At 38.3% G+C, this 26,049-nt stretch overlaps 2 protein-coding genes across 2 annotated transcripts in view; both read right to left on the reverse strand.

Moving 5' to 3' along the window:
* Window positions 1-10,856: 10,856 nt before the first annotated feature.
* Window positions 10,857-12,108, reverse strand: GPR88 (G protein-coupled receptor 88; the record flags this gene model as incomplete). The annotated part of the gene is made up of 1 exon (XM_083867170.1): window positions 10,857-12,108. The coding sequence occupies one exon, from the start codon at window positions 12,106-12,108 to the stop codon at window positions 11,026-11,028; it is 1,083 nt and encodes a 360-aa protein (XP_083723296.1). The 3' UTR covers window positions 10,857-11,025.
* Window positions 12,109-15,251: 3,143 nt separating this feature from the next.
* The window catches only part of CDC14A (cell division cycle 14A), a 50,118-nt gene continuing 39,320 nt past the window's right edge, over window positions 15,252-26,049 (reverse strand). Inside the window, exons 15-16 of the mRNA XM_083867243.1 lie at window positions 25,399-25,720; window positions 15,252-17,021 (exon numbers count right to left, since the gene is read on the reverse strand). Coding sequence (XP_083723369.1) covers window positions 16,992-17,021; window positions 25,399-25,720 — 352 coding nt within the window. The 3' untranslated portion in view covers window positions 15,252-16,991. The remainder of the gene's footprint in view (window positions 17,022-25,398; window positions 25,721-26,049) is intronic.

Consider the following 26,049-nt stretch of genomic DNA (forward strand, 5'->3'; position numbering starts at 1 on the left):
CCATATTTCTTAGAGCTTTTGAAGGCTGAAGCCTGCAGCCAGCTCTCTAAAGTCCAGAACCAAGTGGCAAACTGCATAGTACAGTTCCCACTAAGGAAACAATGTGTGATTCCTAAAGAAATTAATACAAGAAATTTAAAAATAATGCCGTTTTTTAATAAAGCAGCAGGAATACACAGCTAACTAAGGACAAGGCTCCTGATCTGCCCTGTCTGAATACAAGTTGGAGGAATGCTCACTGTAGTACTCACTGGATGGTGCTCCCCTTCCTGGATAATCTACACCATCTCTGTATTCCATGCAAATGGGCAGAGCAGCAAGAAGGTGTTGTCTCTAAAAAGTGTTAACAGGAACGAGAGTTCTTCACAGGTTGCTGATATAAGAGAGAGATTTAGTAACTGGTTATAATTTCCTCTGAATTTTATTCCTAAATCCCACTTTTTCACCATTTTGGTGATGGAGGTTCTTTACATTTTCCATCTCTTGGGAAGCATCATTTTTCCCATTTAAACTTCAAGTATGTCCTTCTAGTATACTGATACTAAGTACAGGAGTTAAAAAGAACTCTGGAAGGACCAAATACACAATAAAGCAGGAGCTGGCAAATTCAGTATATCTTGAAATGGGAGGAAGATGTAAAAAAAAATGCTGTGAAATTAATTTTTTTTCCTTATTTTTAAACAGACTGCCATGCTAAAAGTAATTGATTTTTGCTCTTTGCAAACCTAAAAGATATTTGTTTTGCTACTGCTGGTTGTTCTAATAGCCTTAGGTTATTCAAATTTGGAATTCCACTGCCCAAATTAATATGCATCTACCTCTCCGCACACTTTCTACAGATTTTGAACTTCCTTTACTGTGCCTTCTGTCCACAAATGATTCCTTCTCTCTAGCCTCTCCTGAAGCTTCTTTGACAAACTTCCTGTTTTATTGACAGTGTTGACTATGTCCTTATCTCATTTTCAGTTCCAAGGAGGTGTCTTGCTCTCCCATTCCTTCTGATCCCATTTTCTCCTCTTTGTTCCTACTTCTTTGCTCAGTTTGTTTTCCTCCTTGATCCTTAACACTGCCCTTGTAGGATTGCAGTTCTATGAATTTGCTTCACTGACCTTCATATGTTGTCTTGCAAATGTGTGAGCATTAAAATTCTGTAATTATATTAAGTTTTTATAGTCACTTTACTCATCCTTTTTTTGGAGGATTTGCAAAAGTTCTGCAAGTGTCTTCTTAGCAACTACTAACTATGATGCTTTCCTAACATTTCCAAAGTAGTTACATGCTCATCCATACCTCTTACTGTCACATGAATGACATTCTGAACTCTGAAGGAACACTATGGTATTTTCTGGTTACCTTCTGCCACGATAAAATCCTACTAAATCAGTTATTTTCCCATCTCTTTCATGACAGATGCACATTTGTGTCCTTTGTACAGCAATACCTCACTTCTAAGACAACTATTAAACTCCTCTAAAAAAAGGACTTTTGTTTCCCAAAAGACCTTGGTTCAAACACAGCTTGCTGCAGTGCAGAGCCCTTCACTGCATAAGCAAAAGATACAAATGAAAAAGCCTAGAGGCTGGCTTTACTACACATGCAAAGTTGTTTCTCTGAGGGGTTCTATTTACTTTCAAATATTGAGACTTTAAAGTCATTATAAATTAAGACCTCCCCAGACTTTGAAAGCTCCCAGATGTTTTTGTTTATTTGTTTTATGTTTTAACAACTTTGACATTCTCCTAAGGAATTCTTAAGCTTCAACTGCCAACTTGTGCAGACTCCAAATTTTCCAGATGTTTTTGTTTATTTGTTTTGTGCTTTAATAATGTTGATATTTTTCTAAAGAGTTCTTAAGCTTAAACTGCCAACTTGTGTTCTTAAATAGCAATTACTGGTTAGGTAAAGGCTTTGGTTTGCCTTACAATTTTAATAAAAACTGTATTAATATATTCTCCTGTGACTTTCTTTTTTGATAAAAATGCAAATGGACGAATTACATATATTTGTCAACTACAAAATAGCAAAAAAGTAGAGAATAGGGAAACTGACATATCATAGTGAAAATGTATGTATACAAAGACAACTTAATGAGTGTCTTACAATAACTACCCCAGATATATGCCTGAATGAAATGTATACTTTGGTAGTGTAGGTCTCTTTACCTCTATCCTTGAAGTCATTAAAGGAAAGTTTAAACAGGGTGGATTATTTTTCCCCTCTAGGTTGCTGGACCAAATCAGATGAGTGTGTTGGTTTCCTGCAATTGCACACATGTGGTACGTAGCTTATCCACTTCCATAAATAATAATGTATATGAAAAGAAATATCTGAGCATATGTTTAAAAATCACAAATATGTTTAAGTTATGTTAAGGCAATGATGCATAAACTATTTCTCACAGCTTTATCTGTGTAGGCAATCTTAAAGCCATTTTACATCTGCTTTCTTTTCCATGTCAATACACTTAAGTTTAAGCCTGTTTGTGTTATAAAACCCAAAAGGTAACCAATTGTATCAGCCTGTTCTATCCCTAATTACACTCCAAAAATCCTAACCCTATTTTTGCTGATATTTATTGAATTCTAGAGGCATTTTAGACCAGATAACTCACACAGCTTCACCCTGTTCATCAGCAGCACATGATCCCTTTGGACCATAGTGCCATCTAGCTTCTCTTTTCCTGACCTCAGTAATTCCACTGTGGAACACAGTTGGGTGCTGTAGCAAAAGAATGGCCAGGGAACAATCTTTAATAGAATTGTCAAGTTAGTTCACTATTTATCTAGACATACAGCTGAATTAGGGGAGCCTGACAATAAACTCCTCTTTGATAATCCAAATATGTATTTTCCTTTGGAACAGGTCTTATTGCTTCCCTTCAAAATGGGAAAATCAAGATCCTTAGTGATGCTCTAGGCAAGCTTCCAATGCTTTTGGAAAAGCTCTGGCACCATACCAATACTAATACACACTTCACAGGACAACAAGGACAACATGGCTAAATCCTCACACATTGCTGAAGGCATTTGTCTCTTACAGAAAAATCTCTGCTTTCAAAGGAGCAAAAATTGAAGAGACTTGGAACATTCCTTGAGGTGAGAATAAAAACCAGAAGAACATTTCAGTATTTCTATAAGTATCTTATTTACAGATATAAACTTGTGTGGACCATTCTACCCTTATTAAGTTGATAGCAATTACTTTCAGATTACAGATAGGAATAATATATAATCAGCTATTTTATTCGTTAGGTTAACATAATATTTATAGTGTTAGATGTTACTAAATGAGATAATGTTTACACTATTCTTCGTTTTACACATAGTGGGTTTTTATTCTGAATTACTTGCTCCACAAGTTGCATTCACACAGATTTGTCAAAATGTTTTTCCTAGAACCCTTCTTACATTTGGGAAGAGATTTGTTTATACATTTGTATACTTATGAGACAATATTTTTTTTCTTTGTAATTAAATGAAAATTGTCTCTGAAATCTAAAAGAAAATAGGCCAACCACATTAATAAAATCTGAAAAAGTTACCAGATAATGACTTAACTTTTTTTTCTCAGAGTTCTGCCATACATTCTACAGAAATCAGACCTATTTTATCCACACTCTCTCTGCCACCCACAACCTTGTGCAGAATTCTAAACATGCGTCTCCTAGGGGTTCTGATCTCCAGATGAGCTTCTGGGCATTAGGGTTCACCAGCTTCTGACAGGACAGAGACCTTGGGAGGAGCAGCCAGAACACCTGGGGCACCACGTGCTCTACTGCAAAAGGGTATGGGCTCATCTATCACTCTGATACATGCTGCCAAACAAATAGGATTTCTCTATTTTTAAAATATTCCTAAATTCCCAAACTCAACCAAAGGGATGCTTGTCAAGGGATATGAAGTTCTGACAAGTTTTGTCTGTCTGAAGTGAAATAAAGCCAGAGTCCAAAAAACTACACATTTTGTAACTACATACACATGTGTGTACATGTAAGTACATAATTCTTAAATGTTAATAACTTAGTAACAAAATATCTTCCCCTCAACAGTCTCAAAATGTATTTGTGTTTGGGCTGATACCAAGCATGGGACACTATCATCTCAAGGATTTTTTTAGCATAGTATGACTACATTGCAGAAGGGACTATAATTATAATCTTGACATTACCATAACGACCGTGGTTGCTATCAGGTGACAGGTATTATATAGATAATCAGTAGACAGCAATATTTAATGATGCATGAGATAAAAGAAAATTAATTCATGCCTTTAATTCAGCTCAGAGCCATCATTTGTTAAATCTGCATGTGACCTATGCCTGTTCATATATGTACATAACAGTTACATTAAACAACAAAGAGCCAAACAAGATATCTGCTGTGAAACTCAGAGAGCTTATATTTACTCTTTACATACAATGAATAATTTCTGTGTTTCTATTTATCTCTGTTTTTAACACAATAGAGTTCTACTGCCTTGATTTAATTAACATATAATAAAACCCCAAAAAACAACAAGCTAGTAGCCACTGTGAAAGGTATAAAAATGTCTTTGCTTGAAATCAAATAGAAGCAGTAGTGAGGCTTTTTTTTTTTTTTTTTTTTTTTTTTTTTTTTTTTTTTTTTTTTTTTTTCCCATGTTGCAACCTGCAACTCTTTCATTTAATCTGTCTGAGAGAAATAATGTCACAAACTGAGAAAAACTAATTTAGAGTAAGGGGAGATGCTCTGTTAAATGAAGGAGCTAATGGAAGAGCTAATATGGCTGAACATTTCAAATCCTGCAAGATTTTATCACTACCTTTATAAAACAGGATTAACTGAAAGAGATATTTTTATGGATAAGGACACTCCTGAAATGAAGCTATTCCAGTATGTGAAGACGGCCACGGGTGACATGCAACAGAAGACAGAGGAGTAACACTCAAACATAGATATGAAGAAGCACTACTTACATATCTTCACAATATTTCTGGTTACTAACTCTGTTCAAACCTTGGTGCTCCTGTCTCCACAGCGACAACACTGCTACAGCCATCTCACTGAACCTTAGAATGGAAGATGCAAACTTCATAGAGAATCACAGGAACAGTGTTTAATGAAATTACATCAAACTCAGTGTCAGAGGTTCCAGGCTGAGAAGAAACTGGCTATTTCAGCATGGTGCTACACAGAGGCAAGGCAGAAAAAGGGGTCAGAAGAAAACATAGAGGATATGGAACATACATGAAGCAAAGTTTGCACAATGTTTTATAAAACTGACTGTCAATTCATCATCTTTGTCTCTCAAGCTTTCCCTTTCACAGTTTTCCTCTGTTGCTAATGCTCACTTTGCTGATTTGTTCCTGACATTACACCTCCATCACATCATCAGCTTCAGAACAGATCAGGGGGGATGCAGCTCTCACCTGAAGCACAGCTGTGTTTTTAATTCTGCCCTGAGACTGTCACTAAAGACAAGGCATCTTTGGTCTTAAGTGAAACTTTTCAGTAACAGCAGCTCTGTTCTTGTTGTGTGTGCCTTGGCTCTTGAACCACCAGAGCTGATTCTGTCCAGTAAGGATGAGATTTATTCTTCTTTCCTTTGTGTTTCTTTAGTGATTAATACTAATTATGTTTTTCATCAGCTGTCAATGCTAGAGCAGCAGGAAAACTTTGGAAGCAGGGGTGAATCTCACGGAAGTAGAGAAAAAAGAGACATTTAAAGAATGCTGAAAAATTTTGGCAGAGGCACATTTTTATTATTCATTATTTCAACCCATTGTCTTACAAGAGGATAAGTTCAGCATGGTGAAGTCTAAGGTGCTACACAGCTCCCTTGATTGGCTTGAGCTCCCCTTCCAACTGGCAGTTTGCTTTCCTCCTGAACAACTCACAAAAGCTTGGCTCTAAACTGATGACAACCTGATGTCTGGGGTTGCAGGTTAGACATCCTACAGTTTTCCCTAAACAGCAGTTAACCTTCCTGGAGTGGTTATTATGCCTCCTCAGAAACCCAAAGCTTCAGGCAAGAAAGTGCTTTTTTCTTGGGATTGTTTGCAGTTCTTTATTTTCATGAATATCCTTCCAGACTCAGTGTAGGGCAGGTGCACAGGGACCCTTTACCATATCGAACTCCTTGACAATAAACAGACAAGGTGGCTCACGCTCTTCAAGCAGAGCTATTTTCCTGTAAGGTCTGGTTTTCCACACCAGAAGAGATCATTAGATCACCATGTAGGGTAAGAGACTGGTTTGAATACCTGCATAAATGTACTTATTCTGTAATGATGTCACTTCTGTTAAGTTACTATGATTGAACTCTTCAGCCAAAAAGGTTTTTTCTCCAGCCTTCAAACTATTTTTTGGATTTTTTTTTTTCATATTACCCTTTTATATAGCCTTACTCAAATACAAATATCTGTAAATATAGACAAAAAAATGTGTCCACTGCTCTGCACAGTAAAAGCCCAAGTTCAATACCTACTCACTTTTTAAATAGAAATTTAAGTATGTGGGATTTGTCCATCACTTCTTTAGTCTTAGTTTACAATTGTCTCCCAAAACTTACCCTGCTCAAGCAGTTGTGCCCTGATCAGCAGAATCAAGAACTTTTCCCTTAGTGAAGAAAATGACAGAAGATACTGAAGAAAGGGAAAGAGAAGGAAAGAAAATAGACTATTACCCTGGTAAAATGATGACAGTGCATGGGAAGGATTGACATAAAAGAGCAAAAAAAAGTAGCTTTCTTAGAAGTTAAACAGTCACGAGAAAAGCTATTTTCGCTGCCATTTGAGAAAGGGACTTCTGAATTTAAAGAATATTGCAATAATCTAGTTATGTGATTTAAGATGAAATAGAAAGCTAAAGTATATGTTGTCACTTTTTTCTTTAATGAAATGCTACACTTAAATGTCTTCATTTGAAAATAATCTGTATGTGGGTTTTTTTAAAAATAGCATCAACTTGGTAGTTAGAAAAAAAAGGTTCACAGTGTGCTTATGGCTGACTGAATCTGGAGGTTAGCTAAGATGTTATCTCTGCTTGTCAGTCCAGCACTGCTGTTGAATGCAGTCCCCACAAGACTGCTAATGCAACTCATACCTTTTTTGATTTCAGAGTTTAAAGAAAATTTACTGGTGTATGAAATGCTTTGTTAAAGGAAGAAATTGAGAATACAAGTACATGTTTTTATTTATTAAGAAGAGCATAGAATTCTATTTCCTCACATACAAAGAATCAAAGAATTTGAGGTGGCTAATTTCATCATAATCCCAGTCCTCTTCTTGCATTCAGATTTTAATCTGTGTTGTTTCTCAGGATCAAATTGCTAGTGCTCCTGTCCTGCCTTTTTCATCTCCCCTTGTCAAAATTTCCCAGCTTCACCTTGCTGCCTGTACTTTTTTACACACCTTTTTTGAGGGCAATGATTGCCCAGTTTTGGTGGAGATTCATATTATTGTAGCTACCTAATTCCACAAAGCAGCTCTACAGCTTTTTATAACTATTTTGAATTAAAGGTGACTTCAATAGATTGAATCCAAACTCTAACTTCAGGAACAGCTTCTACAAGCAATTTTCAAGTAACCCATGCCTCAGGGTGCTATTTTGAGGCATCACAATTTTACTTTCAAAAAGCAGGTCCCACATTTATTTCTCCATGGGCAATCCACAAACTGAGTGGCAGATTCATTTGGGCCTAATACACCAAACGGCACTTTTCAAGCACATCAGTGCAGCTGGCCACAATTCATCCAGACTATCACTAACTCCTACCTGCTCTTGTTTCCAGAAACCCAGAGAAAAAAGCAAAGGAATAGGGAACTATTGCACGCAAACAAGGCGGCTGATCTGTGCTACTGTATCGCTACTGCATCGAAAATTCAACACTTTAATGAACTCTCACCTCCCATCTGAAGCAGTGAAGGCAGCTAATACATGTCAGTGCCAGCCAGGCTAGGAAGGGCAGCTCCGGGCCATGCTCAGACAACCTGCTTGGCACAACACCAGAGGAAAGGAGCAACTCAGTTCAAGGAAACCACATTTGAATTGCTGACAGGATTTTCCATCATCTTCATTTACACCTCTTGAAAGAGTGTTTGGTTGAGACATTTTAAAGGACAATTGGCGACATATCCCTTGTGTCTGTAAATTAGTTGTTTGAGCATGACAGAAATTCACATTGAAGAAAAGTCACCATTAAACTGCCAGAGGACACATATAAATCATCTGTAAATTAAAGCATAGAATGACAAAAACTGAGAATGAAATCCATTTCCTTAACCAAGAAGCAGTACCACAGAGGCAGGAGAACTTGAGCCAAGCCGAGCTTCCATTGCAATTTACCATGGAGTATTTACAATGTGGGAATGCAAAGATTATGGCTGTAGAACAAGGCATACAGGACTTTTCAGAGAAGGAGTTTCGCAGAGAAACTGATCTTGAGACAAATACTCTTTCTTAATTACTTTAAATTATTTTTTTCTGTGTAATATTATTTAGATCACCTGAGTATATTAAAACAGTCAAAGATTTACAGTCAGATGTAATTACATCAAACTTTCCAAGGGATTTCCAGTTGTTTTCTGGAATTGATGCATAGCATAAGGATAGCTGTCTAGAGTTTTGTACATCATAGCATTTTTATACATGTTTGCATTTAAAATGTGGTCTATATAAAATACAGGCATTTCAGATTTAACTTGCATGCTATTTTACAAGGGAAGAAGCCCAGAAGTTCCAGTTATCTGATGGTTTGGACATTGAATTCTGAAAAAAGTTATTGCTTTAATTCCAGACTAACGTGTTCCATAGCCAAAAACAGAGGAGGGGCATTGTCTAATTTTTTATTTCAGAGTTTGATTTTTTTTTTTTTTTTTTTTGCTTATGGGCCCAGTATTGAGCTTTACCAAGTGTCTTGAGTTCCTTTAGATGTGGTGGGATGGCAACATGCATTCTTCTGTGGGTTCCAGCCTATGGATTATTTTGTAGTTGAACAGGGTATTACCCTTGGGTGGCCCTTGGTTGAACTTCATTTTGGAAGTTAACCAGAATATTTTCCAGTATTGAGATAGGTGAGGTTGAAGCAGTTTTCCTTCTCTGCTTGCTACACAAAGACAGCTAAAGCACAGCCACTGCCATTAGGATGAGATATTACAACAAGGATATAGTGGCTCCTTCACTCTCCAAGACACGTGCACAGTGTTAATAAAATAAATCTTGCATATCTTATATGTTCAGTGTTTCCTTGCTGGCCCTCCCCATCTTTCTGATGCCATCACTCAGAGGAACACTGTCTCCAAGATGAAGGAAGAAGCTTTCCGTAAGCCTCAGACTCAAGGAAATTTATTTTACTTTTCCACAGTTCCTTGCAAGTGGCTAAAGCTGTTTTCAAGATGTTCATATATTTTCAGGATGCCAATCAAAAAAAAAAATTCTTTTGAGGCCTTCGATCTTTGTGTTTTTGCATCCTGACCTTAATAAGAACCTCTTCTGTGATGACTGAGATTTTTTTTATGCAGGGAAATAAAATATTGGTATGGGGCTTTTAGATACATCATTGTATCACAGATCCCTAACAGATCTCAGTCTTGGGGGGAAAAAAATTAAATTATTCCCTTTCTCTTAAAGCATTTTCTGTGGAAAATCAAATTCCATCAGGTAAAGCAAGCAAAGTGTGGGGGGCATTATAAAATATAAAAGGGCCTGAAGGGCCTTTTATGGTATCACCTCTCATGCTTTTCCTTGTTATTAAAATCATTAAAATATCCTCATGAGAGCTCTAAGTTTTTGTCACCCAATGCAACAAACTCTTGTTGTGACAAAGTTTCCTATGTTCCCATGAGTCCATTCTTCTGGAGACAGCACAATTTAGGTGATACTGCTTGTGGATGCCCACGGATTCAGAAAACAACTACCTTCTTCCAGACGTTTGTGCCAAAAGGCAAACACAGCACTATGTATCATCACCATGAGAACAACAGCAGCTGCGTTGGGAAAGAGGAAGAAGTCAAGCAACAGAAAAGGAAATACAAGGATTTTAAGACCACTCCTAGGAGGAATGGGCCTGCCGCACTCACCACCGCAGTTTTGGTGTGAGGAGCCGACTGCTCTCCAAATGCCACGCAGAATCTGTTATCTTGTATCTGGTAGAGGCTCTGAAATCACACTTCTGTGATAATATATTTGAGAGAAACACAACAAACTGGTAACTGAACAGGTGACAAGGTTAGACGGACAACACCAGTCTTCATATTGCATTGTATTTTATCGAGTGCCCGTGGGCAGAGGCCTTGGTTAACACAGGCCTTAAAGAGTATTCAAAACAAAATATCCAAATCCCAAAGGTGCTTATGTTTTTGTTTTTAACAGTTTCCACAAGACAGCATCATCCTGAAGTTTGCCGGGGAAAGCGGGAGGAGGGTCTGGCAGGGAGCAGAGATGGGGTACACCGGGGGAGAGGCAGCAGCTCCCGGTGTCTGTGTGTGAGTAATGAGACACCTGCCAGCTCTTCACAAACGAACCGTGTGTTCAGCGAGCTCGCTTCAAAGAACTACTTTAAATGCTGAAAGAATAACATCGATTTTATAAAAACAAACTTGCATATGTCTCAGAAAGAGCTGTCTAGGTGCCTGTCTCATACTGAAATCTTTAGAGCACAACAGCAGTTCCGTGCGTTGCCATATTTACCGGTTATCCCGGGTTCCCAATCCCCGCTCTGGCTGCAGTCCGGCGGCCCGGGGCGGACAGGGCCGTGCCGAGCGGGGCTGAGGGGCGGCCGGGGGTCCCGTGTCCGCCCCGGCCCTGGGCAAAGCGCCCGCCGCCGCCCGGCCGTGCGGTGTAAAGGGAGCGGGTAACAGGTGCGTGGGCTCAGAAAGGAGCAACAGGAGACCGTGTAGGGACACAAACGCTCCCGGGGCGGGGGCCGGGGCGGCCGGGGTGCCCGGCGGGCGGTGGCCGCGGGCGGGGCTGGCGGAGCGGCCTGAGGGTCCCGGCCCGAGGGGTCCCGGCCTGAGGATCCCGGCGGGTCCCGGCGGGTCCCGGCCCCTCAGCGCGGGGCGGGCACGGGGCTGGCCCCGCTCCCCGTGCCGCTCCCCGTGCCCCGGCGCCGCGGCAGCTGCGGGCAGGGCGGGGCGCCGGCGGGGCCCGCGGCGGCGATGGCGGGGCGGGGGGCGGCGGCCGGGCCCTCGGCGCGGGGCAGGACGGAGCGGGCCGCCCGGCGGAACTCCTCGCTGCGCCACGTGTAGAGCAGCGGGTTGAGGGCCGAGAGCGAGCAGAGCAGCAGCCAGCTGGCGGCCTGCAGCGCCGGCGGCGCCGGGCGCAGGAAGAAGCCCAGGAGGCTGACCCAGACCAGGGGCTGGGTGCCCAGCAGGAAGACGCAGCAGAGCAGCAGGACGGAGACGCTGCTGAGGCGGCGCTGGGCGCGGCGGGGCGGCGGCGGCGCGGCGGGGAAGGGCAGCTGGTGCAGCAGGTGGAAGTTGAGGACGCTGACCCGCTTGGCGCTGCCCCGCACCCGCCGCACGATGCCCAGGTAGCAGTGCAGCAGCAGCGCCGTCTGGCCCAGCACGGCCAGGGCGAGGAGCAGGGCGGTGTAGCGGGAGCTGCCGTCCGACTGGGCAGAGCCCAGGGTCCAGAGCCCGGGCAGCAGCGGGACCGGCAGCAGGGCCAGGGCCCAGGAGAGCCCGATCATGCAGCCCGTGTGTCTCCGCTGGTAGAGGGCCTGGTACACGCTGGGCAGCTTGGTGATGAGCACGTACCTGTTGAAAGCCACCAGCAGGTGCGAGGCCAGGGAGACGGTGAGGCCGAGGCCCAGGAGCCCCCCGCGGAGCAGCCGGTACTCGGCCGAGCGCAGCGAGGAGGAATTGGGGGGCAGCAGCCCCAGCACCGCCTCCTGGGGCATCCACAGCGCGCACACGCTCAGGTCTGCCGCGCAGCCGTTCACGATGAAGGCATTGCTGGTCGTCTGCAGCTTCTTGAAGGAGAAGACTAAATAGATGACCATCACATTGGATAAAGTCCCTGAGATAGCTAAGACTGCATAGAGCAGGGACAGAAAGATGCGGGTCCCGGAGGAGTCCTCCCAGAGCAGCAGCAGGGGCGAGCTAGCACTCCAGGAAGAGGCGTTGGGCATCTCGCTGAATGCAGCTCAGTTCTGACTTTGCCCTGTAAATCCCATCCTTGTCTGGGTCAGAAGTTCTGCTGCAGGAGTCCTCACCAAGCGCAGGGGAGGCTGTGCAGCTGAGGGACCCTAAGGCAGGTTTCAGTCATAGGAGCTGTAAGGTCCAGAAAATGCTGTTTGCAGTAACGATCCAAAAACCAGCAGTGTCCAAGGCAGGTAGGCAGCGAGAGTCCACAGATTGTAGCTGGTGAAGGTGGGTCCATAGGGAGGCAAATGGCTGTTGGCAGACCAGAGCACGACTGAGGTTTCTGTAGCTGTGAAAACAGCAAAAGCAGCAGCACCTTGCAATCGGCAGCTGAAACGGCAGCAACTGATACAAAGCTTTGCAGTTTCTCCTGTGCTACAGTACGTACACTGTATATCATTCCAGGAAGATTCAGCCCTTCCACTCTTCATGAATTATTCAGCAGATTTTCAACTTGTTAAATGAAGAAGAAAAAAAAAAAAAAAGAAAAAAAGCCAAACCCTATCATGCTCCAGAAATACACCAACTACACAGTCTGACTCTTCTCCCTGCCTTACCAGTCTTCTGGGTCTAACCCATTTACAAAACTTTTATTTGAAACAAGGTTTTAAACCAGTACCAGTCACTTCTGTCTGAAATACAGTCCATAAACTGTATAAATTCCTCTGCTGGATACTCACTTCTTTAATAGATTTTTTTCTGATCTTATTTTTGTTAAGAGAAAGCTCAGTATGCTTCTGCAATTTTAGTTAATTTTAGAACTGGTCTATAATAACAATATACTTTCCAAATGAAATCTTTCAAACACAATACAGGATACAATCCTTGTAAGACAGTACTTATTTGAGGAAGCTGGTTCTCAATCTGAACATTTTACATCTCTTCAAAAACCTCAGCCTGCGTAAACTCACAGGAAATCCTGCATTGCCCCCCTGCCAGAGGTGAACACTGGTGTTGGTGAGCACATAGATAACACAGAATCGGTGTAGTATTTGAAACGGTTTCACTCCAAATTAGTTCCTGGGGAGAGGAATAACAGCTCCTGAGGTGGACTAAAAACTGATTGAAGAGTAGGCATTAACAATCCATTTCTAGATGGAGAATAATCATGGGATTCTCCCAGGAACTCTACCCTGCTTTGCTCAGAGACAAAACGTTAACCATCCATAACCTGGACAACACCTAATGAGAAACTCTGTAAGAGAACTTCCATTTGAAAAGCTTTTCAGATACGGAATGCTGGTTAATTTTGTGATAAGCTTAAGAAAAAAGTTGCTTTTGCAGGTAGGTTAGATATAGGCTACAAAAGCAAGCAATCACAGCTCGTGAGGTATTATCTGTACCAGAGACCTTCATGAGGCATTTTTAGGTATTGTTAAACTCCCGATGCTAATAAATGGCAATACCAAAATAATATCTATTAGGAGGTAGTTATAGTTGCAATATACATCTTTTCAATTTAAAAAAGTTAACTTGTGTGGGTTAATGGATGTTGCAATACAGCACATCTTTTATTTGACAAAAAGGCTCATGTTAACAATTGACAGAAATATTGATCCAAAGGTGGATTTGTTACAAACATGAATATCTATGTTCACTTTTAATTAATTAGATGGCTCATGTGCTTAAGGTTAAAGACATACCTCAGTGATTTACTTCATCAGGCCCTTAATTACCATATTTTTTGCCTGCTGCACTTTACAGTGTAGATCTAATCAAGTGTCAAACCTTTTGAGGCCTTTCATTGTTTAGCTGTCAGTAAAGAACAGTTATTATAGAAACTAAAATCCTCCTCTTTCTGCAGTACTGTAATTGAAAAATAGTCTCTGAATTTGTAACAAGAAATACCTCCCTAACTGAAAAGCTTCATAAAGCATACTTTAAAAGAGATGATGATGATGAACTGTTTCATAAGATGTTAACCACAGAACGATATGCCCAGTAAGACCTTTAGATTTATTTAATCCATCTACTCATGTTTTTAGACATCTTGCGTGCTACAGCTTGTTCTCCCAGAACCAGATATATTCATATTTGAAGGAACAGAAATAGTAAAGTTCAAGGACAAGTGAACACAGGATACGAAATGAATTTCAGGCTATTTCTTAAAAGCTACAAGGTTCTAGAAGACCTTCCTGACCTTTCATTGTTCCATGTTTTTTGTTGGTGTTAAGAAGTTGATTTTTGCAGAATACTGACTTATTTATGAATTAAAAAAAATTGTACATAAGCTGGTATTTATGTATTTCATCTAATAAGTCAATAAAAGTCTAGAAGAAGGGAGGAGAGAATGACTCCTATGTATTGGAAACCTTTTAATTAGCTGTGCTTCCTGTATATTATTTACACTGCACATCCAGATCACCACCCATTATTCACGCAAATGCAGTGGCAGAAGCCTTTTGTTATCTTTTTAGATCAGACTGTCACCAGAGTTTGGGCAACTTGGGAAGCATCTGCTCTATTCCCAGCTTTCCTATTCCTTTAGAGTGGCTGTGCAAGTTACACACTGTCCACATCTACTGCAAGTGAGGCTGACAAGAATATTAAGCATGAATGAATAATAGATAAATAATCATGTAATTTATTACATTGCTGAAAAATTTGCTGAAAAGCAACAACAGAGTTAAACAAATGTCAGAACCATTTGTGACTAGTTTTAAATTGAAGGAAGGACAAAAAGCTAAGGAAAGCTAAATTGTTTAGATTTTTACACACAAAGAACCTGCTGTTGGTGGGACTAAGAGACCTGTTGCATGTGCAAAAAAGTCAAGGTATCTTACACTTGTAACAAAGGGCCTCACCCAGGAAGGATTCCTCAGTTCACACACAGCTTTGAAATTACTGTCTTTTGAAATATAACCCCATCATCATGATATCAACATGTTGATTAAATACCTGGCATTATACAAAGCAAATACAAGGCTTAGAGAGATTGTTAGGAAGGTATCTACCATGCTAATGGTATTTTGCAGTGTCATGCTGCTTTTAAGTACATTACATGGTTTACAGGAAAGAAAGTGATTTTGAACAGTTATCTTCAGTTAGAGATCAAATCATCAAAAGATCTAAGAAAAAACCAAGAAACAAGGAAGCTGGCTTATACAGGCATTTTATTATCAATTAGCTGTATATATATATATATATATATATATCTACATTTCAAAATTAATCAGTATTTTATTAAGGAAAACTATTTATAACAAAGTACATGAGAAAATTCTTTGAGAGGTAGAATTCCCTTACCATTAATCTATAATTCATATACAGTATATTATATATATATATGCACACACATATGCTACTTTGTGTGTGTATATGTTACATATACACAGTTGCAAAAATGTACAGTATTGCATGTAAATTTTATTCAGTGATTTTGATTTTTATAGCTGCTCTCGGTATTGCTTTTTAACACTTTCAGTACAAATTTCCATAGCAATTTGTAATCTGATTCTTTTAAAAAATGATGTAGCACTTAACTTCAGTTGTAAAGCAAATGCAGGGTATTCACAGGTCTTCAGGAACAAAGACTGACAATCCAAGTCAGTTTTATTTTCAAGTTTCTGCAGATATTGGAAAAACAAACAGGAAACAAATCTTGGTTTTGTCTTGTACAGGAGGGGCAAATCAAATTCTCACAGCTGCTTATATGCTTTTCCTTACCATGCACTTGTAAGTTCTGACAATTTTACACATGATCTTTAGTACATCTCTCTAACACCATTTCATCCTCAGCCTCGTTCCCAATCACATCTGGCTGACCTGTACATTCCACAGAGTAAAGAGCATCTTTACCATGACAGAGCCTTCCATGATACAGGAGGCCACCTCACCATATGCTTAACAACAAATGGAAAGGTTTATGAGGCATCCAATTCATAGATAAAAAATTCATTTATGTTCAACACATACTGTGTGTTGCTAAGGAAATTGTACACATACTGCCAAATGTAGGTTACAAGCATGCAAGTATGCAGTGCCACCTAATTCATTGTACATTTTTACCAACTTCAGTTTGGTCTGTCTTCATTTTTGCAGCATATATTGCATAGCACAAGTTAACATTCTACACTGAAACAAATCCTTTAAGACAAGTTGAAAGAGTGTTAATTGTACAATTGAATCATCACATAAATTACTTTTTTGTTGCGGTAGAAGACGTAATTACATCACATCTCAACATTTTCCCTTTATTTTTCTCTCATAGCGTTTCCTTAAGAAACGTTAGCAGCCAGAAGTGGAAAGCAGACTATGTATCAAGTGCTTTTAGTAGATATTGTAATAACAAGTCTCTCACTAGTTAGACTTCCATCAAATTACCAGAAGACCAATTAGTAAAAAAGTAAATTACATTAGGCTCTAAGCAATAGTGATGGACCCATAAAACAAGAAAAATCTCTTGTTCATAAAAAAAGTTATAGCTTTGATAAACATGTACAAATTATTTAAAATACACATATTTGTAGCAAAGTAGACCCTAAATTAAAATATATTCTAGTTTTTACATAATTTTTATATATAGTTTACCAAAATATTCTCTTAATACATATTTTAACACTGTACACAAGTTAATAAATGTCTTAATGAAACTCATTAGAAATATATTCAAGCTGTGTCAACATAAAAAATTTAAATTTGCATATAATATGGGCTAGTAATTTCCATAAATTCAACTTCAGTGCATCTGCAGTAGTCATTAACAATAAATTTCTGCCTGTTATGAAGTCTCCTCTTGGTGTTAAGGTTTTAATATATCTTGTATTGAAGGTTCCTCCTTTTAACAAGCAGCTTCTTTCCTTCAGTTCTTCTCCATCATGAAGGACATCGACTCAAAGAGCTCAGCAGGTTTCACCAAAGCAGCAAGGCCTTAGTACTGAACATACTCAGACTGAAGGGACTGTGCAGAGAAGAAAAACTGATTAAAACTCACTGGAGAGGTTTTATTTATATGTAACATGCATTTTTCACTTAAAGATTAGAGGAAGGACAGAAAGGAGAAAAATAAACAGAGTTGGAGGGGGACCTGAATCTCTACATAGGTAAAGATGAATAAAATAGAAGAAATTAAAATCTGAGTGTAGTAAAGTCCATCAACTTTCCTGTACCTGCACTTACTTTCCCAAACCAGTTTCTTGAGATTCTTAAAGAAAGTCTCACAAGTCCTTTAAAATACCACTGCTACTGAAATTGAATTGTTTTCATTTATCCTGAATGAGAATCCAACTGCTACTGTAAAAGTCAGCTTACTTTAGCTTTTGATTCAGATAATGATATAGGAAACACATGATGTAGCTCATTGAGGAAAAAAGCTACATCAGTAATTACAGGCACATAAATTTATGTATGATTACCAAAACCAGATGAAAATGAAGCACTGCAAATGGTTCATCTGGATTAGTAACAAGTCAGTGTAATTAAGAGAAAATCATAACCTGCTCTACTGTATTTATTTTCATTTCTGTTTCTACAGAAGTCTAAAGTTTTATTACAAACTGATTAATCAGCTTAGACAGTATCCAATAATTTTACTGCCTTTTATACAGATGTGTTTAAGAAGTCATTCTGATGAATATAAGCCTTGTACAGTGATGAGCTGTCCCAGATTAGGAAGGTTATAAATAAATAGCAAATAAAACCCCCAAACATATTTTAAAAGTGCATCAAGTCTTCAGAATTAGAGAGAACTACTGGAAACCAACATGACTCCTAAAACAGACTAACCCTCACAGTCTTCTCTTCCATTTTCCCAGTATTCATAACTAGTCATTATAGAAAATGCTCTTTGGCACCCATAGTGAAACCTGTTAGAAGTGCACAATACATTTATATATACACCTTTACAGCTCTAACTTATATCACAGAACTACTTTCCCCCTATATTTTAAGTCTCAGTATATATTTTCAAAGTTGTCTTTTAAATGCATTTTCACATCTCGAAGATCTGAGACCATCTGGATATTCTTCCCTAGGTAGAAAAAGTGCTGTCAGCATAGAGATTTGAATACCACTGACTAAAAAAGGTCTGGTTTTAGTAAGAGGAAGGCAGAAGGAATAGCCCTTCATTAATGAGCACTTGAAACTTCTCCTCTCTTAATGATCCTCAAAGGCTTCTCATTTTCAGAAATGCATTTGAACAACTGGAAAGATGGTTACACTTAATTAGTGCAGTATTTGAAATGGATCCATCGAAACTGAATCCCGAGTAAAGCTGATTATTAAATATTTTTAAAAGGCATGAAATGTAGTTATATACTCTCACGTGTTAGATTACTTTAAGCTTGGACAGATGAAAGATGACCAGAAAGCACTGTACACTCTTAAAACCAGCACACGTTAGTTACAAAGAACTGAGAATACTAGCCCTTCACTCAGCAGACAGCAGTAACCAGGAATTCTACATCATGATTTCAGTGAAAAAAACCGAACTATAAATTAAAGATTCTGATATTTAAACTGTTGTTCTTAAAACTATTAGTAATCCAAGTTACAAAAAATATGGAAAAAAAAAATCAAGAAAACATATAACCCCCCGCCCCACCAAAAAAAGCTAGCAGCATATATTGTTTGGAAACAGGATAGTGTATTTTGGTTAATTTTCAATAGAGATGAGTAGGCAGAGTTTATTTACTTCCAAATGGAGAAATATGTTTTTCAGTGTGTTCCCATCTCATCATAACTGTACTTCAAATCTATATGATTTCTTCCTAATGTTTCAAAGTCTTTTGTGAATAAAGGGAAATAATTAAATCTAAACAGCATTTTTTCAGATTTATCTATGTGACTTCACACAAATTTCTATCACTAAAAACATGGTGATAGTTGTAGCAACTGAGATATTATAAAGTATACAGACTTGCATTTGAGTTTGAAAAATTTAAATATAGCAGGAGAGGCTTGTTGTTTTGATTTTTTTTGTATTTTCAGAGAAGTAATTTGTGCTCTTAAATCTCTTCACATGTCTGAAGAGATTGACTGCAAAGTTTCAAAGCCTGTAATTGTGGTTCTTTTTTTCTTTTTTTTTAAAAAAAACAACTCTTTTGAGGAGTTTTCTATTTTAAATTTTACATTTGCTATGACTCAAAGTATGGCCTATGCTTCTGAAAGCTTTATTAAAACAAAAAAACCCAATTCATTTTTACAAGTAATTTTCTGGATTTAACGAATCTTATTTAATACAGAGTTAAAAACCGAAGAAAGAAAAGCCAAAGAAAATTGACTGCTGAATTACAAAGATGAGAGTATAAAATAAGTTAATGGAGAAGAGCTCAAGTGGTCTCACACCATGTCAAGCTTGCCATTTTATACCCAAGTAACAGACATTTAAACAAAGAACTAAAAATTAGAGTTTCACTACAGTTAAGGATATCTAATGAAGTTTATGCTGAAACAACTGCTTAGATCACTTTTATGTTTCTTCTCCAAGAGGAGGCACAGAAAGCCTCCTGGAAGAGCAAATAAGCACTAAATCCACAGAGGCACTAGAACTGTATTTGCAGACATGCGACTGCAGGACGAAGTCAGCCTGAACTTGAATTCTGTTTCAAGACTGAATAACCCTATAGCATTAGGATTTGAACATGCCCTTTTCCCAGATAATTGCAAAAATGTAACTTCAGTTTTTTGAATTGTCCATCAGCTCTCCCAAAACATTGTTGCAATAGGAGTGTTGCTGCAGGCAAGAACTACTGTGAATACACAAGAGCCACTAAACTAACTCAGAATGCATTAGAAAAAATGCATACACACGTGAAATGATCCTGTGGGGCTGCTGAATTTACACATCAGCAAGATGCACTAGTGTTTGTCTGGTTTTTGCAAAGCCTGTCCTATCTTTAATAATGGTAAGTTCTTATTAAGAGAAACCATGCTACAGGTAAAAACGATGTATATGAATTTTAAAACACTGCCAACACTTCTCAATTTTTTGGCAATGTTTCCATCTTGCCAGTTTCCATGACAGCTATAGAAGCAAAAGGTGACTCATCTTAAGACTACCCAGTTACACATTCTCCAATAAAAATACATTTTAAAGAGCAATATTTGGATTTAGAACTACTGCAAGAACAAAGCAAAAATCTTAAAGCAGTATCTTAAGTGTGATTATAGTTGAAGAGAGTAATTCTGCAAATTGTTATTGTGAGAGATTCTGTTTAATCAAAACATGCACTTTGTAAAAGAAAGTATTTATTCTATTTGGCTGGAACAGTGAGTTTTCTTTGAAAAATCAACCTTTTCTTCTAGCTCATCAGCATAAACATGATCAAGTCTTTCAGCTTGCACTGATGAAGGACAAAAACCATTGGCGAAAAATCCACATCTGACAACAACAGTTACAGTCATGGCTATTTTTATTCTTTCTTTTTGTTAAGTGGAATGTGGAACAGCAGTATTGATGCTGTTTCATTGCAAAACATTGGGGAAAAAAAAAAATCAGTGAATAACCTTCTCTTCCATACTGCGGGAAAAACTCACCATTGAGTTAAGTGAACATAAACTAGAACTGAAAAATTGCTGTCCCAGCCATCTCAAAATGCTCCTGAACCACTTGTGTTAACAAAGATAGACAAATAAGAGCGATAAAGTGATTTTCTAAAATAAAAGCACTGCATGATTACAGCTGGTTACCTTGATATCTAACTCAGGGAAGGGAGATTTTGCAAATTAAGAGAAAGGAAATTAATCATTATTATTCAGGAGTCCTTTGATGAGCTGAGTGAATAAACAAAGCACCAGGACATGTAATAGACTTCTGTCAGGTACATCACCTGATGTGCTCCAATTAGAAAGAACACAAACACTGCAACAAGCCTAGGCTGGGCTGTCACGATTTCTAAGTAATTTCAGCATCTAAAGCAGTGAAGTGGAAATGATTAAACAGAATTCTGTTTTTAAAAGAATTCTGCCAGAACTGGTAGCTTGATACTACTCCGTATTTTGCTGATGAGCTTTAGACCACTGGTAAGTGCCACCAAAAGTAAAACAGCTGCGTGTCAGGGGCTGGTAAAGAAAACCAATCTTCCTTGGTGGGTTAATTGGTCCCAGAAGAAGAGGGGAAAGAGAAAAAAACCAAACCAAAACCAAACCAACCAAATAAAAAGAGATTATGCTTTTCCACAGAGTTCCATGTGAAAAAAAAAAATCCCAAACCAAACCTAAAATCCCTTGAGGAATGCAGGACATGGGACTTAAACACAAGAAATAAAAGTCACTATCATCAATGACAGGAACTCTTTTTTTTTTTTTTTTTTTTTTTTTTTTTTTTTTTTTTTTTTTTTTTTTCCCTGCAGCTCCATGTGCATTACAGTTAAAGAAAATAAAAGAAGCTATGTATTTATAAGCAGGATAGCACTGAGTAACAGCTTTCTGGACCAGAAAGGTTTTAAAAAACTAAAGAACCTGAATACTTTCCAAAATGAATTTTGAGCTAACTTAGCTTACCAAAAGCTAAGAAAATCAAGATGAGTAGCATGAAATATCTGCACAACAAGAAAATAAGATAACAAAGGGCTATAACACTGACATAATAAAGAGATACAGAAAATTTCAGGTTAAAAGTGAAATAATTTTAAACATGACTGTTCAATCAGTGGGACTGATCTTTCAGAAAAATTATGTTGTCCTCAAAGTAAACCATCTGTATTTGCCAGTGAGCTGCTCACTACCAGACAGAAATCATTCAGAGATTAAATGACTGAGAAACCTACTCTTGTCTTAAACCTCAGGACATCCAGTAACTGCACTGAATCAATTGTACATAAAATGGGTAACAATTTAGTGCACTCCTCTGTGACTGGGAGAGATGTACAGGGCTACAGGGTACATTTAGAAGCAAATGCATTAATCAGAACATATCTGAAAAATATTCCAAACAGGAACCCTTTTTAGCCATTATTATATTGAAAGAATATTACTTCACAGGTAAATCAGAAATTCCACTTTGCTATGTAGACTTTGCATGGCATGACTCTTGCTAAGAAATGCTGCTTCTCCCATCACAGCATATAATATATAAAATAGAGTATTTTTAGCTCACCTCACTCTTCAGAGAAGACTGGAGATAGAATCTCGTTTAGAGATCTTGCTGCATTTCACTGTGTATAACCTCTACTCCTCAGGAGCAAGCAATATCAAGCCAAGAATTATTCAAAGGTTGTATCCTTTATATCCCTTATATTCTTTCATGCATTACCAAGTAATTAAGATAAGAAGAAAATTAAGACGTTCTTAAAACAGGAGAATTGTGCATTTTAGAAAGGTTTTTGTTTGTTAGAAATGTTTTCCATTCAACTTTATGCCTAAGATACTTCATTTAAATCAATGTTTTAAGTCACTTAACAGTTCTACTGCAAAGAGACAACAATTAATTTCCTTCTTCACTGCAATGCACAGAACTGTAAGCACCTCTCTGCTGTCAACGTGGCTATTTCACCTGTTCATTGATTGCTTCATACTTCTTCTTTAAACTACACAATAAACATCATTCCTTCCTTTTCTCCCTTTTTCTAAGTCATCCTTATCTAAGAAAGAAAGGCATGCTACAATTCTGGGAGATACATTGTAAACCACCTCCTCTCCCCACATAGGTTTGGGGAATTTTTGTGTGGATGCACCTCGAGGGTTTATGAGATTAAGGAGTAACACAGCACTATCCTAGAACTTTGTAAATATCTAGACACAAAAACCCCAAAGTGTCACCAATACTTAAATTCCTGTCCTATGCTTATGGAACAAGCCCACTAACTTGGCTTTCACTGTCAAAAATCATTTGTAGCATTAAGTTACAGCAACTACTTCTCCAAAGGAGGTGACAGTTCTAAGCTTTTACAATGTTATATTTACATCCAACCTTTTAAGCTGCTTGAGGAAAACAAGCTTGCTGTTTCTATAATGCTTTACACATTTTTATTTGGTACCCTTGCAAATTCTGACCTATTGTGAATGATGTCAGCTTATTTTCATGACTAACTCATATTAGGGTTACAAGGAGTTTCTTCCCCTTAGGGTGCTGCATGTAAGTTTACATGCATATACTTTATGCATAATACATAGCTGTGAGTAAAATATGGAAAAAAGCCCTCTAAAAATGCTGCTGGCAGCATATAATTTACAAAAGAAACTCCTGAAAAGAATGGGAATGGGCTGATTCTCCAAAGAATTACTGTTTAACACATTACATATGAGACAGTACTGAAAGTGAAACATTAAAACAAACAAACAAACAACAACAAATCAGCCAATTTACCACTTATTATTCAGAAGAATGAATAATTTCACCCTCTGTTGGTATACTGACTTTTAGTTCCAGTATACTCAACAGGAGCAGAGGACTGAAATCCTGAGGACTGAATTTCTGTAAGCATGTTGGATTAAAGACTAGGAACACCTAAAAAGGATGACTTTCCAGAGTGATCAGAATGCATGAACAAACCAAAGACTTAATGTATCTCGAACAAACATTCCTGGCTTGCTATACAGCTTCTCACCTCTCTCCTCATCTCCATGTCTGATGAACTTAAACGGAATTAGTTGAACAAGAACAGTCTTCTTGTTCTAGAACTTGTTTTGTCATAGAAAAACTGTTACGGTTTCTATATCTCACTTGAAAAATCTCTATTATATATAGTTTATTATAATCCCAAGTAAAAGGGAAAAACAGGGTCAAATTAAAGAGATGACGATGTGGCAGGCAACATTCAAGAAGTCCCTTGCAAACAAGTTACTGCTGCTGTTTAAAGTGAAGTTTAAACTCAATTTTAAACTCAATGCAGAACAACAATTCTAAGATCATGGAGTATCAGCATTTATTTCCAGCTAAACTGTAGTGGATAAGAAGCTGATTTTTTTTTTTAAACAAGGAGTCTGAAAGCATCAAGTATTCTGAAGAGCCACTTTAGATCAAGCAGATCCTACCATGGTAGGAAGAACTCACTGAGTTAGAGAATACAGAATAATCATGTTCCCTCAACTACCTTCAACGTTCTGTTTACATATGCAATGTTCAGTCACACATGCAATTTAATTCCATGATGAGATTTTATTTCCTACTATCATCTTCCCTCAGAAATAACAATTCATACTCCCAAGCTACAAATATGTGGCTTCTGAACTGTGAGTGGTGCCACATCTGAGCTGTTAACAAGAAGGTTGGTCCTCCACTTCTGCAGGGAGAAGAGAACACAGCACACAAATAACCTTTCCCAGGACATGTTAGTTACATGCAATGTATGTTATTGGCTGATTTTAAACAGACTCACCACACTCAAAACCACTAAAAGGTGTAACACCAGAACATTCTTTATACTGAAACAATTTATCGGTGGTAAAGAAACAGAAGAGTGATGTGCAATACTCTGAAGTTAATTTTACACAAAATCAATTTTATTTCCACCCAGGAAAAAAAAAAAAAATCCTAAGTGTCAGAACTAGAGAGGCTGGCAGGCTCCCTTAATCACAGGCAAAATCTATTAAAAACAGTGGACTATTTTTTGTAATTAGTAGGCTATCAAATCCTTGGAAACCAGGTATTTAAAATTGGTTTTAGATTTATAGTAGTAGATATGATTATTTTTTCCCTATAATAGATGAAGCTATTTCTGATTCCATAAATGAAGTTTCTCTAGTCTCTCTTCTCTGCATTTTGGATAGAAACACTTTCAAGTTGCACTAGTTTATCTGTACATCCTCTTTATACACACTCTTTTACACAGAAAAAGAGCACAAAATAAGCCCAAGGCAGCAAAGTTGTGGACAAATGAAAGCTGCAGTGTGAGACCATTAGAAATATCTTGCCTGTAATACTTTCCAAATTTGGTGTTAGAAAAGGAGTAGGTTTCAAGCCAAGAGCACTAATTGTTCAAATAAGCCCTATCTTTAAGGATGTTCTACCTTCTGTTTACTATGATACATTCAAAGGCTTCTGAAAATCTGTTACTGCATGAAGATGAAGACATATAATTACCTTATAGACTGTGTTATGGATAATTTGAAATAAAATCTAAAGGGTAAAGAAGGTCCATAAAAAAATTATCAGAAAAGATGTAAAGTTCAGGCATGATTTATTTTCATGAAGCTTCCGTGTAATAAATGCTTAGAAAAGATGGGAAAAAAAGCAGCTGAAATGACAGGTAACAGACAAAGGTGCTGTTCAGAAACATTAGAGGAAGTTGAAGAATTATGCAGAGTTAAGATTTTTTTTTGCAACTGTTTTGCTCACAGAAGCAAAGAAGAAAAGCATCAGTGAGCTGCCTAAAAGGGCTGTTGTGACTGTGACTTACAGGAATGGATTCTGGTATCGTGCTGGAGGAGTTGTAGGGCCCATAAAGGAAGGCTGGTGCGTACTCATCTGTCACGGCGCTGTGAAAACTGCCTTGGCTGCTCAGGTTGTTGCCACTACTGCTGTTTCTGTTGTATAAGTTGTTGTTCAGTTCATGTTTTTTTCTGTGTGGCAGCTGCAAGCTGCCATTCAGGTGACTGGAGATATGGCTTACAGAAAAACCTGTCCTAGAGGACAATGATGTCATTTTGCTCTCATCATCATCATCTGAAGCAGCGTACAGGTTCCCTAGGGAACTGGCTAGTCTGGAGTTTATGGAAATGCTGAATGGAAAACACATGCAGGGAAAAAAAATATTCACAAGGTATGTAGAGATATATACAAAAATGTAACAGACAATTAGAAGACATCAGGTGAATAACACGGACCATTCTGAAATAATCTGTGTTTGCACACAGGTTTATTTTCTAGCTCCTAAGTAACGAAAAGCAGAATTCTTTGTAAGGACTTTGCAAGTTTTGCTTATTCAAGCACTACACCATGGCCAGCTTCCACCTCTGTCAAACCATACTCGCATGCAGGAGATGGTGTTAAAAGGTTTAGGCAGTATCTGAATTACACTGAAGCCCTTTGTTTACATGGAACAGTTTAA

This window comes from Zosterops lateralis (assembly GCF_965231275.1).
Source record: "Zosterops lateralis genome assembly, chromosome: 9".
NCBI classification, from domain to species: domain Eukaryota; kingdom Metazoa; phylum Chordata; class Aves; order Passeriformes; family Zosteropidae; genus Zosterops; species Zosterops lateralis.